The 14589-nt window shown below is 38.1% G+C and overlaps 1 protein-coding gene and 1 non-coding gene across 2 annotated transcripts; one reads left to right on the top strand and one right to left on the bottom strand.

Annotated features, from left to right (window-relative positions):
* Positions 1-5704: 5704 nt before the first annotated feature.
* On the bottom strand, positions 5705-13517 carry LOC5563638 (DNA-directed RNA polymerase II subunit RPB1). Its single transcript, XM_001647854.2, has 2 exons — positions 13205-13517; positions 5705-7349 (listed from the first exon to the last, which is right to left on the bottom strand). The coding sequence occupies exons 1-2, from the start codon at positions 13208-13210 to the stop codon at positions 6165-6167; spliced, it is 1191 nt and encodes a 396-aa protein (XP_001647904.2). The 5' UTR covers positions 13211-13517; the 3' UTR covers positions 5705-6164.
* On the top strand, positions 9673-9745 carry Trnas-aga. Its single transcript has one exon. It is a non-coding gene; the product is annotated as a tRNA-Ser (tRNA).
* Positions 13518-14589: the final 1072 nt, after the last annotated feature.

Genomic DNA, 14589 nt, shown 5'->3' with positions numbered 1-14589 from the left:
TCTTAAACGATTTTAATTATGGTAAATAGCATGCTCCCAAAGTTTGAAGTGATTCAGAAGAAATTTGACTGTGCACACGCCATTTAAAGTTTATATGGAGATTACTATGGAAAACGCCAATCTTTTGTGTTCAGCCCTCTATCTCTTCGTCATAATATTTTATGGAAAAGTTAACACACTCATCTCATGTGAAAACTTCCCAGCTACAACTTTGCCGAAGACCACTTTTTGATTGGATGTCAGGATAAATTGCTATTCATCATCATAAAGTTGGTTTGCATGTAACATGCTGCACCAACTGTTCGGCAGGCAACAGTGGTGCTCCTGGCGGGAAGAATAGATCAAAGTAATCCAGGCTACTATGTTCTACAGCAAAAAAGCAGTGTTGCTCTGAATGTAATTGAATGATCATCTCAGCATGATTTAGACATTGTTATCAATGATAACAAATTATCCTTACGTCCCATCAAAATGTGGTCTTCTGCAAAGTTGTAGCTGGAAGGATTTCACGTTAGAAGAATTTGTTCACTTTTCCATAAAATATTATGACGGAAAGATAGAGAGCTGAACACAAACGATTGGCGTTTTCCATAGTAATCTCCATATAAACTTCAAATGGCGTGTGCACAGTCAAATTTCTTCCAAATCACTTCAAATTTTGGGAGGATCATTTTCATCATAATTGACATCGTTTAAGCGTAGGGGAGCAAAAACTTCAAAATTTGCATCAGTCTACTGTACACCTTACAAAAGATTCGATTAAATCGGTGGATCGATTCTATAGTTTCAATTCGTATCGATTCAGTAACATCAATACTATGGACACCTCAGCGCTAGTTGGTCCAGAACAGCTTGATTTTTTATGAATCGTACTCATTCTTTGTCTTCATTAACGAGTTTTTAATTATTAGCTAGTTCATCTCGCGATCAATGGCTTTACTTCCCTAAGCGTCCCTTCAGGAAGAAGTCGTCAATATAACCATAAGATCATTAGTGACTATTTTGGGAATAGGATTCTTTTCCAGATCCATGGCGTGAGAAAAACGTATTCCTATGCTCTACGTTGTTAATTTTCCTCAATGTACTCATTTTTGTGTAGCTTTGTTCAAGCGTGCATGAGACGAGAATTAAAAATCATTGTGACCGTAACAAAAACAATACAAAGAGAATAAGTGACGATAAGTGATGTTTTAATTTTTATTATTTGCAAACGAATAAGACCGAACTTGTGAAAGAATTGATTGACATTTGTGTCATCAACGTCATTCATTGCAAAACATAGAAAATAGCAGGTACTCACCTGGGAGGGGTACAAAATTTCTCTACGTCAAAAGCGACACAAAATTTCTCTACGTCAAAGTGAACCGAGATTTTGCTGTCATGGACTGTCACTGTGAGCCCACGGTAAAAAGAAGCAAGGTATTATACTCCGAAAAGTTCAATCCAATGGACGCAGTGGCTTAACCTTCCCAACAAAAAAAAAAAATACTCCGAAAAATGACATTTGGCAGTGACTTCATTCCTATCGCAAACTCGAACGAGTGCAAAAGAAAGCAAGGCTTGCTCTCTTTTACTATCCTGTAAGCCTCATGCTTGACGATAGGATTGACGACACATGTTTTGATTGAAATCCGTTGTTTACACGTGGGAGCAGCCTACCTTGTTGTGTCTACCGTGTGTGAGCCCAGATCTTAAATAATGCACAAGCATGATAAAAACGCTTAATTAATCAATGCATATTTCTGCATTTCATCAAAGGTAACAAAAATCGAATGAGAATCAACTCGTGCACATTCAAAAGTAAAGTCACGTAAGCACCCTTTATTCTTAGGGTTACCAGACGTACTCTTTTTAGAGTACAAGTACTCTTTTTTGCTTTAAAAAATTGTGTACTATTCTTTTTTACTAAACGGGCTCAAGTGTACTCTTTTTCTGTTATTACTGACGATAATAGACAAATAAAATAACGTTTAGAAGAATCCAGATCAACATTTTTCCCAGGATAACACAGATAGTTGCCTTAGAGTACATCAGTACTCTCCCACCCGAGCAATTCTTCAGTTTTTCCGACAGTCTCAGCTCTCTGGAGGCTGTTCGGTCAATGAAGCCGGTGAAGCACTCAGCGTACTTCCTGAATGGAATACGCCAAGCATTGAGTGCTTTGTCAAATCGCTCTTAAACTATTACCCTAGCTTGGGTCCCATCCCATTGCTCCATTCCGGGCAATGAGAAAGCTTACTATATGGCTAAGCTAGGCGCTAAAGAAGGCGATGTTTACGTGGCATCAAATCGCCTTCGATGATTGTTTTGCATGAAATGAAGAGATGGAGAAATGGGTAGATGGCTGCATTCCATATTTCAGGTGTTTAAGGGGTTGGGTATGAGCTGTGATTTCATTCGTATCATGTGTCGGCTTATCCAATCACTATTCGTTGAACGCACATACCCACCGTATTGGGATCTCAGAAAGCAATCTTTGTGTTTGCGGCGTGGCTTCTCAGGATATCGAACATGTTGTGTGGAGATGCGGTGAGCATCGTGGCATCAGATCTGAGCTGACTGAAACTCACCGGATCCGAGGAAAACAGCAGAAGCCTGTCAGGGAAGTGTTGGCGAGCCTTGATTTAGAAAATATGAATTTTATCTATCTGTTTTTGAAGCTTATCAATATCCGAGTTTGATTGTCGTTCGTTCCCCGTCTTTCTTTTTCCCCTTCAAATTGTCCTCTTCTCGTCGTGTCTCCCACAAACCGTTTTTGTTTAGATTCGTTACAGATCTGGACATCCTGTCTCTTCAAGCTTCATCAGCTTAGTAGTCTAAGTAGCTTAAGAAATCCCAAAAAATCCTTTCCTTTCCTATTGTACAAATGTATTCCCCAACCGTAAAACTTCCCCAAACTAACATAGTTTTTAAAATGTAAATAATGTAAAAAAGAAAAGATTTCGGCTCTGTTATGCCCTTCGGCGCACGAGCCTGCCAAATAAACGAGATAAGTAGACAAAAAAAAAACACAGAGAGTTCACCGATTTTTGACAAAAACTAGCTGAATCGAATTGGCACGATCAGCTAAAACGATTAGAAAAAAATATACGCTACGTAAACCTAATATGCTTATACGCTATGTAAATCTACTGGTTGTGTACTATTCATTTTCAATTAAAAAAAGTCGGTTACAATTCAAAATCACTTTGTTTTGAACAATTTAATCTTATTGAAACAACTTTTTTCTAAAGCACTTTTTCTAGAAATGACGTTTTGGCGATGCAATTTTGTATGATCAAAGCTGTGGGAATGAAAAGGTTTCACTTTGAAGCGTAGTATGGAAATCAAAAAATAAACTAATAAAATTTAAACCGAAGACAATGCTTGAGGTTCTTTTCAGATCCACATTTCACTCTTCTCAGTTCTTCTGGTTTATTAACAAACTCATATTGTTCTACACTTTCTTAAGAATATTCTTGCTAAGTACTAAGGAAAGAATTCTTTCAACAAACCTTATTTGAAAGACACTATTATTACAAACAGTGATGAGAAAAGTACTGGAGCAAACATTTACCGCCTCTACATTTACATCTTTCTACCCGACCATCAAAATCCAAAGCAAACCATGACCGTTCAAAACCAAAAAATGTCACGGCTCTTCAAAACTGTAATCTTCTTCTTCTTAACGTTTTTCAACCCCGAATGCGAAATGACTCGAGCACAGTGGTGACACGATTTTTGCGGCTTTCGGGGTTTTGCATTTTTGCTCGATAAAGGCAGCATGAAATTGAACTTGTTTATATGTATCGCAACGGAATGATTGTGCTCTTTCTGTTAGAGCTAATAGATTTCAATTAGTTGAAAACACTAGCGAAATATTAGCGATTGAATGATTTAACACTTTTTTCAATCATTCACCTTGGAATGGCTGCCCGAAAACGGTCATAGTGGAGAGACAAAAACAGTCAAGCAGTGTGTGAACCGTTGGCAGCGCAACGCCTGATGGTATTGATGCTGCTGCTGCTTTGTGTTTTGGTTGAATGGCAGAATCGATGAACTGTGGTGAATTGTGGTCACAGTTCCCAAGACTGATTACAAAAAGTCGAACGACATTTTCTTACATTTACTAGTAATTAAAAATAAAAATGATTGAAACAATCGATTCACTCGGAGTCCTTGTTCAATATTGTAAGAAAGCATATTACAGAATTGGTGAGAAAAGTAAAAGTTAAATTTCGTAAAATCTTTGATGAAAAGTTGAGAATAGTGTCTCCCTAAAAAACTTAATTTTAATTGAAATGCAGGAAAAGTGGCTGTGATTAAGAATCAGACATTTTTTTGCAAGACAATTTCGAAATTATTAATTAGTAGCGCATTTGAAATGTTTCAAGATAGGCTTAGTGTACTCTTAAGTACTCTTTTACAGAGTTGGAAAAGTGTACTCTTTTCAGTAAGAGCAAATAAGGTAACCCTATTTATTCTAATTGAATATAATGTATTGAAATACGCATATTTTAACTGTTTTCAATAAGAATGAAAATTAAACGTACAGAAAACTGTGGCACTTTTTCAATATTTGTCCAGAAAGATCGACGGTACACAACAAATGGAAACTAGCGATTTTCACCAAGCCTGCCTTGATTGTCGTTGGCAAACCGGAGTTATCTTGCAGTTTGGAAAAATTTGTGTGCAGTATCTGTGCCATCCTCCCAGGTTCTCACCTGAGACGATACTCGCGGAGACGGTGTTCTTTTTCTGCGATTGCTGAGTTTTTTCTCTTATTCCACTCAGTATTTACATCAATCTTGCGCAAGCCGTTCAAGCTCTCACATGGTCATCTCAGCAAAACACTTTTGCGTTTGCATCACACCGAAGCATAAACGGCATTTTTAGTGAAATTCCATGCCAGCAGACGTAGCAGACATTAAAAATAACTAGTCTTGTGTTTAGATTTATCCGCATCCTTTGAAAAACTGCTCCGCTGACTTAGGTTATTGTATAATAGTTTATTTTTAACTAGTGGACCCGGCAAACTTCATCTTGCCATCAAGTAGGCTGTTGAAAACTGCTGAGGATCGCCCCATACAAAACGACAGTTCCGTTTACTCTCGTTTTTTCCGACTTTCCCGGTGATTAAGGCCAAGTAGCCCGTCATTCGTTTTGGCAACAATGATGATTTTTCAGCTTGCATTTCAAACTGATAAAACTTAGTCTTGATAGTTTATATTGACTTGAAAATGTATCACTGTACGCGCTAGCATGCATAAGATATGCTGATACTTTTTCAGCTGTGTCAGTGCAAAACCAACTGATTTTCTTTGATTCGAAATCGTGATATGAAATAGCAACAATCATCAACAACGCGTACAAATTTCAATGACGGCCTACTTCGCCTTAACCTGGGATTTTTTTTACACACAAACACGTCGGAACCCTTGATTTTCACTTGTTCAGCCATAAAAACGACGGGCTGCATTTGACGTTTCGTGACAGCGGAATCTGGGCTGCATATTACGTTGATATTTTTCCTCTTCGCGAGTTTCTCTCAAGTTCTCACTAATCGAAGCTTAATATAACAAGAAATTAGCTCAACGTCCTGTTAAACGATCACCTTATGTTATTCCGAGCATCGGAATCAAACTCCTGCTTCATCGCTCTCTCCCGCAGGTTTGGTCTTCCGTTTTTCATGTAGTGATATTAGATAAAATCATTGTTCATGTTTTCATATCAAATCTTTATTTTATGATTCGAGTTGGTTTAATGTACATAAATATTATAAATCACCATTAGTGTAATTAGTCGTTCCGTACAGCAGAAGAGAGTTTTCGATTCAAGTCCACTAGACCTATCACTAGAATTATTCATACGTACATAATTCTGTTAGACGCCTAGAGCTCTCTTTGAAGTTTTCATTCGAATGTTATTCTTATTTAAGGTCGATTACAAAAAAAAAAGTATAAATGGCAATAGTCCAACATCTGTTTGCATGGCCGTGGTTCTTTGCACCAGCATACGGGACCCATTCGTCTTACATTTATAAATAGCTTATCCAGTACTGTTATGGAACCTTACTATAAATGCTGCTCTTTCACTCGGCATTCGGTTGAAAGAAGAAAATAAATGTAATAATAAGGAATCGAAAGTCTTTGGATGATCCTCAGCGAACCCGGTTAGGAAGCGTTTCATGGTTGCCACGGATGGTGATGGGGCTTGACGGTGCTTCCGCTGGGAGCTGATCCCGCCGTTCCGCTGTACTCGTACGAATCGTTAGACTCATCCGAACTGTGGTGATGATGCAAGTGCTGCAGATGCTTCGAGTCGTCCCCATGGGAGGTCACCGGGATGTAGTTTCCACTGCTGGGTTTGGCCGGAAGGTACGTATTGGAAGGCTTCGGTGGGAGGTAAGTGTTACTGGGGCTGGATGGGAGCGCTGGAAGATAGGTTTTGGAGGGTTGTTCAAATGTTATCTTGTTCTGAGCCTTTGGTGGTAGATATTGGAGACTGGGTGCTAGATAGCTGTTGTGAACCGAGGTTGAGGTGGGGGATTGTGTGTGGGAGTAGTCTGGTGAGTCGTTGGTGGTTCCTAGGTATGTTGAAGGCTTAAATGGTTTCTGCGTGTGGATAGAGGTATGTAGAGGAGACAACACTTGAACGGGAGTCTGAACGGCTAGTGGTTTGATGGATGAGATGTATTTGTTTCCAGAGTATAGATCAGGGATCGCTGCGTTGTATGATGAGGCATAATGACGTAATCCTTTGACTCCAGAAGCATACGTGGGTTCTGCTGGATGAGGAGCACTATAGCCATGAGAATAGTAAGAGTTCGTTGCCGGAGCTAGAGGGGCTCCATAGCTATGAGACGGCACTTCATGGATCTTGATCATTGTCGGTTTGAATTGATTGAGTGACTCGTAACTGTAAGGTGTATCCCAACCCTGGCCAGTGGGGACAGCTTTGATCGATATCGCAGGGCTTGGAGAATGCAGAGCTTTGAGTAAATCTGATAGTTCCTTCGATCCAATGCTGTATTTCACCGAATTATCCGCGAAGGTGTTGTATCCATGACTTGCCGGAGCGAAGTAAGCCGGTTGTGTTGTTGGGTATTTAAATGGTCCCATGAAGTACTTTTGGCCAGAGTACTGTGGAAGGTTGAATGATGGTTGCGCTACTCCATAGTTGTATCCTGTATGACCGGGATTGAGGTAGTCCATGGGTCCGTATCCAACGGGTGCTTCACGTTTTCCATGAGGAATTTTTGGTTGGGGCTTCGAAGGCGATGAAGCTGGAGCAGCAGCTGATTTAGGCTGCGCTTCTTTGCCGGCTAGAACACCGGCTGAAAACAGCACAATGGCTGTTAACTTGAAATACTGAGAATAAAAAATACATATTTTATTATAAAATCAAGACATAGATAGAAACAAGTTTTCAAAATTTATTCTCAAGACTGTTTCAAACATTTTTAGCCTAGATTTCTGATTCTTTTGTCTTCGGCCAGTCTTTTATGAATTTGCAAAAGATTGTTTGATTTAAGTTCTGCAACTGAGCGTCCCTTCTTCTTCTTCTTGGCATTACGTCCTCATTGGGCTAAAGCCTGCTTCTCAAGTATTCGATGAGCACTTCCATAGTTAATAACTGAGAGCTTTCTTTGCCAAAGTTGCTATTTTCGCATTCGTATATCGTGTGGCAGGTATGATGAAACTCTGTGCCCAGGGAAGTCAAGAAAATTTTCATTACGATCCTGGACCGACCGGGAATCGAACCCAGACACCTTTAGCATGACTTTGCTTTGTAGCCGCGGGCTTTAGCCACTCGGCTTATGAAGGCCCCACCAGCGTTCTTAAATATAATACAATTTGTGAATTTTTAGAATTTGGCGCTCCTCATTATTTGGAGAACTATGCAAATGTGAGACAATTATTCATCAGTAGGAGAGGCTAGAAGCATGCAAATTTTTGATACCATACATCTCAGGATATGGATTACAGAACTCAAAGATGCTCTCGGAGCTATTTTACTTTGAATTAATCAAGGCTTACACACTCAATTTGTTTGCAATAAAGTTTAGTTTTCAACAGAACTTTCAACACCTGATAAGTTTGGTAAAACTTTGAGGCCTAGTGTCAACGTTATTTTTTAAGAAAAATATGTTGATATTTGTTAGGTTGTCTATGAAAGTAGCATATAGACTACTGCTCATGTGATGGAGTTGTTTGATTCCACTCAATGGGATTTTTTTTACCAAATGTTCGGTATTGGAATTTCGGTAAAAATTTCTGAGTGTGTAGAGGTCTAGACCGCCTATAGCTATTTGAAATTTGAAAATGTCCTACAATTAATGCTTGATTTACATCTAGAGTCAGGTCTCCTTTAAGACACTGCCACCCTTTTTCCTTCCACCGCAATTTCTCACCTGCTTTAAAGTGTTTGTAGCTGAAGCATAGTTTGAACTGACTGTACACGCAAAAAAAATGTGCGGTAAAAACTACCATTTTAGGGGGTTAACTTAAGCGCTCGCACCGGCAATTTTCAGCAGACCAGAAATGCGCTTGATTTTACCATGTCTGTAGTTGGAATCAGATTGTTGTAATTTATTTCTGTCAAATGTACCAGTAATGCATTGGGATGTACCGTAAACATAGTAAATTGGTCTGAATTTCCATGGTAGTTTTAAGAATGGGCGTAGTCAGCTAAAATAGTTATTTTTACCACAGAATTTTTTCCCGTGTATATGACTCTACATAATAATCTATGACAAATGGCCCAAAGTAGTGATTCCCAACCTTTTTTAAGCTGCGGCCCCTTTTGCAGTTCTACCAGCATCTCGCGAACCCATAAAATGGATGTTATTGAAATCGATGTTTATGGAAACCTATCGAAGATCCCAAAATGGGTTAACCGAGAAACTTAAATAGTAGACACCTTAAAATTACGTCTGTAATCCATCATAGATAATGCCAAAGTTATGATCCTTCGAAGAAGTCTACTAAGCATTAACCTTCAAGTTGTCGCGCGGTTTGCCACCTACAGAAGGACCGCGCTGCTGTTGTGAACAAAAAGCGAGGTTTTTTTCAGAGGTGTTGTACAAAATACCACAGCGCGACGACTGAAGTGTTAAGCCAGAAATATACCAAGTATCTTTCAAGTGTCTGATAAGGAACTTATGTAAAGGATCTAGACTAAATCCAACCAAAACAATGCAGAGTGAGAAGGATTAAGAACCACTTCGGCGCCCCCTGATTCACTCTGACCGAAGAAAAACCTATTGCTTTTCTTGACCAAATAGTATGAAAGTCGACAATAAGATGCATTTATTTAAAGAATATATCGTTGCAAAATGTGTCTCCAGTAGGGTTTACAAAAACTTCTGCAGAAGGAAATGAAATGCACCGGCAATAAGATTTGTCTTCCTACTTGGGGAAATCCCGCCAACAATTCTTCAAACATATTCTCAGGAAATTATTAAAGATGTGTTCAAAGTATCCTCAAGGATTTCACCAGAAATACTTTTCAAAGGTATTGTAAGATATTGTTGTTAAAATACAATACAAGCTTTTCAGCAGTCAGTATTAATGGACGGTGGTATATTTTATTATATTTTTTTTTATTTTTCCAGGAACTCTACGAAAGTTTCGTCAGGTACTCCCCGATCTCTAGTTGGGGCGCGTTACCGCTACTTCTGCGTTCATGAGTCTTCTCATAGCGTAGTGGTAACGCGCCCCAACTAGAGATCGGGGAGTCGTGAGTTCGATTCTCACTGAGAAGACGTGTAACTTTTTCGCAAATCTTTACATCAATTTGTCCATCTAATCCAATAGCAAATTATAGGTAATGTTAAGCTTTTCGGTAGTTGTTATAATTTTGTCTTTTCAAACAGCTGTGTGTGATTCAACGGTGTGGGGTGACTGTAGATAATCCTTGAAATAAAATGTTCAAAGGTATAAAGCGGATTGTTCACAATATTTAATTCTGAAATACTTAAGCGACCCCATCCACATAACATAAGCGGAACTCGAGCTCAAAAAATGGCACCTACTTTATTCTTCACATGCTGGTATATGGACATTGAAATGTCAAAAGAATTATACCACCAGTACATGCATCGACATTGTATTGACATGAACCAAAAATAAAATATATCCAGATGGCAATGAAGTAAAAGAAAAAAAAACTTCTTTTGATATAACTTTATAATTTGACCTACGCCACTCATATCCGAGGTTATTGAGTCAATATATATTTTTTTTTCTAACATAAAGTATTTTTAGATGAATGAAGAGATCAGTAAACAAAAGCTTTAATCACGTGATGAAATAGAAGTTGGTTGGTTGGTTTTACTTTATTAACGAGATTTTTAGCCCTGGGCTAGTTCATCTCGGGACCAACGGCTTTACTTCCCTTCCGAAGGAAGTCGTCACTATAACTTTTTACGTCATAAGTGACTATGTCGGGGATGGGATTCGATCCCAGGTCCTCGGCGTGAGAGGCGAGTGTTCTAACCACTACACCAGGTCCGTCCCCTGAAATAGACGTTCTTTTGATAGCAAATATATTTTATAAAGATCACATTCTGTGGTTTTGAAAGATGAATATTGGAGAGGATAACAGAAAACATTTACATTTTATGAAAAAATAAAAATGTGTTTTATCGAACACATCCCGATCATAATGTCTGCAATCCTTGCATCAACTGGTCTACTGCTCGAATCATATGGTTTTTGTTTACCATTGACAATGACGGTTCGATGTCTTCTATACTAGATATACCACTTGCCAGCAGCTGGAAGTGGGTACAAGTTTTCAACTCGCTTTCACTTCTTAGTGTGCCCCATCTGTGAAGGAACATGGGGCATTTCTAGTAAAATTATGTTGGATACATGGTTCTATTGGTCGCATCTGAGATCTTTGGAAAATTCTTAACGATCAAACGCAGATCTGTCTAAGACCTAAGCGTTTTTCTTAAGGGGATTCCATGTATTGCACATTTGATTTTATCGCCTTCTCTTAGTGGCCATTGCTGCTGAATAAATAGCTAGGGAATTGTCTGGAAAAACTCCTTATTGTACTTCTTGTGAAGTTTTTGGAGTGTTCCCTGAAATTCCAAAAAGAACTAATGAAGGACTTGTTTGAGCTATGCAAAATTAACTATTTGTTAATATATTTATTTACGACACTTGACCATTATTGTCGCATTCATGTCAATGCGAAATTGATGTTCTAAAGAGAAACTATTTTGGAATAAATTCCGAGAGGAACTTCATATGAAACACCAATTACAACTTCTGAAGGATTTTTTTAATTTGAGTTTGAGTAGGAATTTCTAGAGAACCTCTTTTGCAAACCTTTTGAAAAATTACTGAAGTAATCTTTCGAATATTTTCTTAAGAGTCTCCTGGACATATACTTGAAATGAGCTCTAAATGAATTCCAAGAAAAGTTTCTTGGGGATCTTCTGTATTTTATTTTTATTATTTTTTTTTTTGTAGAATCCCTTATATAGTTCTTGGAGTTTGTCAAACTTCAAACTTCAACTTCTGGAGAGAAATTCGTAGGATTTCCAATGAAACAGTATGAGTAGTTTCTGGAGCAATTCGTAGATAAGCATCTCTAAGAATTTCTTTAGGAGTGCCTCAAGGAGCTCTTGGTTACTCTTGAAGAAATCTTAGGACAATTATTTGTAGACAAACCCTATAGAGATTCAAGAAACAGCATCTGAATGAACTTCTTAATTATTAACAAATCTTTGAGTTGTATAGTGAAATATCTTTCAAAAAATACCACTACAGTTTGTATCGTTTGACACATACGCGAATTTCGACCTCAACTGTAAGATCGTCGTCAGTGTGAACAATACTCCACTTCCTTAATTGATTCCTGTAGGAATTGTTGGAGATTTTTTTGTGAATTTTCTCAAGAGATGATAGGACGAACCCTGGACGATTGGAATCCTAGAAGAACTTTCTAAAGAAATATCAAATTTTATTTTAAATATGTTAATGAGAAATATGTATTGTAAACTTCTGGAGGATCTATCTGACAGTATCATCAGAGGACTAACCTACAAAATATGATAAAGATTTTAAGGATCTCTTACTATGAAAATCACTGAAAGAAGTACTGCAGCAATTCAAATTTGACTTTTAAGTAAAGCAATGCCCCTTTCTTCAACTATTGAGTTTGTTGAAGTATCGAGAGCATTGTCAAGACTTCGTTTTCAAGAACTGTTAATGTCAAAATAACTATCGAAGTATGTTTAATGTGTATTTCAATTAACTTTCGATATCTAATACCCAACAGCGCCATTAGACGGATACCCCCGGGATTTTTGGTATGTTTTCATAGCATCGAAATAAAAATGATTATTTTTCATGCTAATTGGTTGGATCATAACATGCATATCAAAAAAGTTTTCTAAATCACTTTCAAAAACTTTTTTATCATCATTATTTATTAACGACACTTTACCCTCGTCAGGGCATTCGTGTCGGGCGCTTTTTGTGTGCTTAAAAAATGTTTAAAAAATTGAATTAAATGAGTCCAGTGGTATTGAATTTGTTTTATTTTCCCTTAGTTACATGGAAAACTAAACATGTTTTAGGAAAAGGATTAAAAACCCACATTGTTTTTACAATAATTGTTATTTTTGTAAAAGTCGATATCAGATGGTTAAATCATTGAAAGTAGAACTGATATGATTGCGCATAATTTCATGGGAAATTTAAAATGTACTATGATCGGAATTCAGTGCCAACGCCGAAAATAAGGTATTTCACTGTACTTCAACGATAGATGAACACTTTTTTTCATTTAAAAATATTATCATCGATTATTAAATATCAAAAATATAATTATCGTTTATTTGGACAACCACATATTTATAGTAATAATATTGTAATGCGGGAGATGAATGATCGAATAATGTTTATTGTTTTGCCGGTTGAGTGATAAAATTTTGAAAGATCGCCAAATCTTTTTGTTTTTCGTCACTTGTTCCCTGAATCTATTTTGCCAATACTGATAAAAAAGATGAATAACAAAATCAAACATCAATGGCTACGCTTTTTGAATGCACTTTTCATGGTTTCACTATTTAAATCTCTTCTGTTCATTATAGCTCAATAACAATTAAGAAGCACACCACCACTTATAAATTCAATGTTCTAGTTCGTAAAACTATAACTTTTCACTGAAGATTATCTGAGTCCAATTATTTTCCAACACTAACCATCATTGTATTTCCCCGTCTTCGAGAATCGTGCACCAATCGAAAGAGCACACTCGTCAAATAATCTTCTAATTCCGCAACCAGCCACCAATCAGTCAGCCTTCTAGGCCTGCGCAGTTATGTTCTGAGTCCTTCAGCACACCATGCACCGCTTTGGATGCTATCGTTTTCCGTAATTATCGGTACACTGTATCCAAAATCAAACAGCCAAAACCAAATCTCTTCCACTTTTGCTTTTTTTCGGTTTCCACCAAAGCACCGTTTTTCCACGCGCGAACGACAATAATGGAATGCAACCGCGCTGCCAAAAATCACTTGTTTATATACAACAATCCACTTCATTGCGTTGCGCGGGCTCTCCTCAGTCATCAGCTTCTGCTCTTGTCCGGTCCTCCTCCGGATTGGAAGCATTTCATTGTCGGTTAATTTCGCGGGCGGCAGTGCGCCTACGAAGCCCAAACGCGCGGGTCAGTTAGCTATGCACAGTGGTTTCATTCAGTGCTGGGAATGGTAATAGTAGTAGGCTTGAATTTCGCGAAAATCACGTGGCTATTCCCAGTGCAGTAGTTCAAAACCATGAATCTCATCAAGTAGCCTAAGTTGGGTGCATTAATTTTCTAAAACGTCAGTGTCATTGAAGGCTCTAAATGCGAGAAATACAGCTAGAAATAGAACATTTTTCTACAGTAGTTTTGGGTTGCCCGATGCACGAGTTCACTAATTTGACGTTTGAGCGGTGCCGAATTCACTGGTTTCCATGGTCACATAAATAACACGGCACCGCTCAAACGTCAAATAGTGAACCCGTGCATTGGTCCATTAACTACAGCAGCGATGGGAGTGAATTTCACTGGCTTCGCTGACTGTGGTTGGCTTTGCTTGGCTACTGTAGAGTGAATTTAAGATTTTTTCCCAACCCTGGTTTCATTTGTTCTGCGGGGCGGTCATAAATCATCATATACAATATTTCATTGAAGTAACTATCATAAACATGAAACAAAAAACTCCATATGTTTCAAGGATTAAATCATGCCTTCCTCTTCTTGGTATTAACGTCCTCACTGGGACAGAGCCTGCTTCTCAGACATTTGGAAGACAATTTTACATTTCTTGGATTAATCCGTATAGGCCTGAGTGAAAGCAAAAATACTAAAACCCTCACCACACAGCGAATTCTTAACGGATTCAAATGATTTTTTGTCAGTTCACTGGCCCACATATCTAGTTTCTGGAAGTGGTCAGAGGAATTCGTAAATTTACCGGTGGCTCACTGGGTCAAGTCGGGTAAAAAAGTAATTTTTTTGGGACATGCCAAGTTACCTTTATTTATTTGCAATGACCAGCCCTGTCGTCGTAAAATTTGAGCTTCTTAGTCGTCCCTTTTT

The sequence above is a fragment of the Aedes aegypti genome, chromosome 3 (genome assembly GCF_002204515.2).
Source record: "Aedes aegypti strain LVP_AGWG chromosome 3, AaegL5.0 Primary Assembly, whole genome shotgun sequence".
NCBI lineage: Eukaryota > Metazoa > Arthropoda > Insecta > Diptera > Culicidae > Aedes > Aedes aegypti.
Note: the sequence above shows the minus strand (reverse complement) of the source record. Positions and strands in the feature narration are given on the sequence as shown.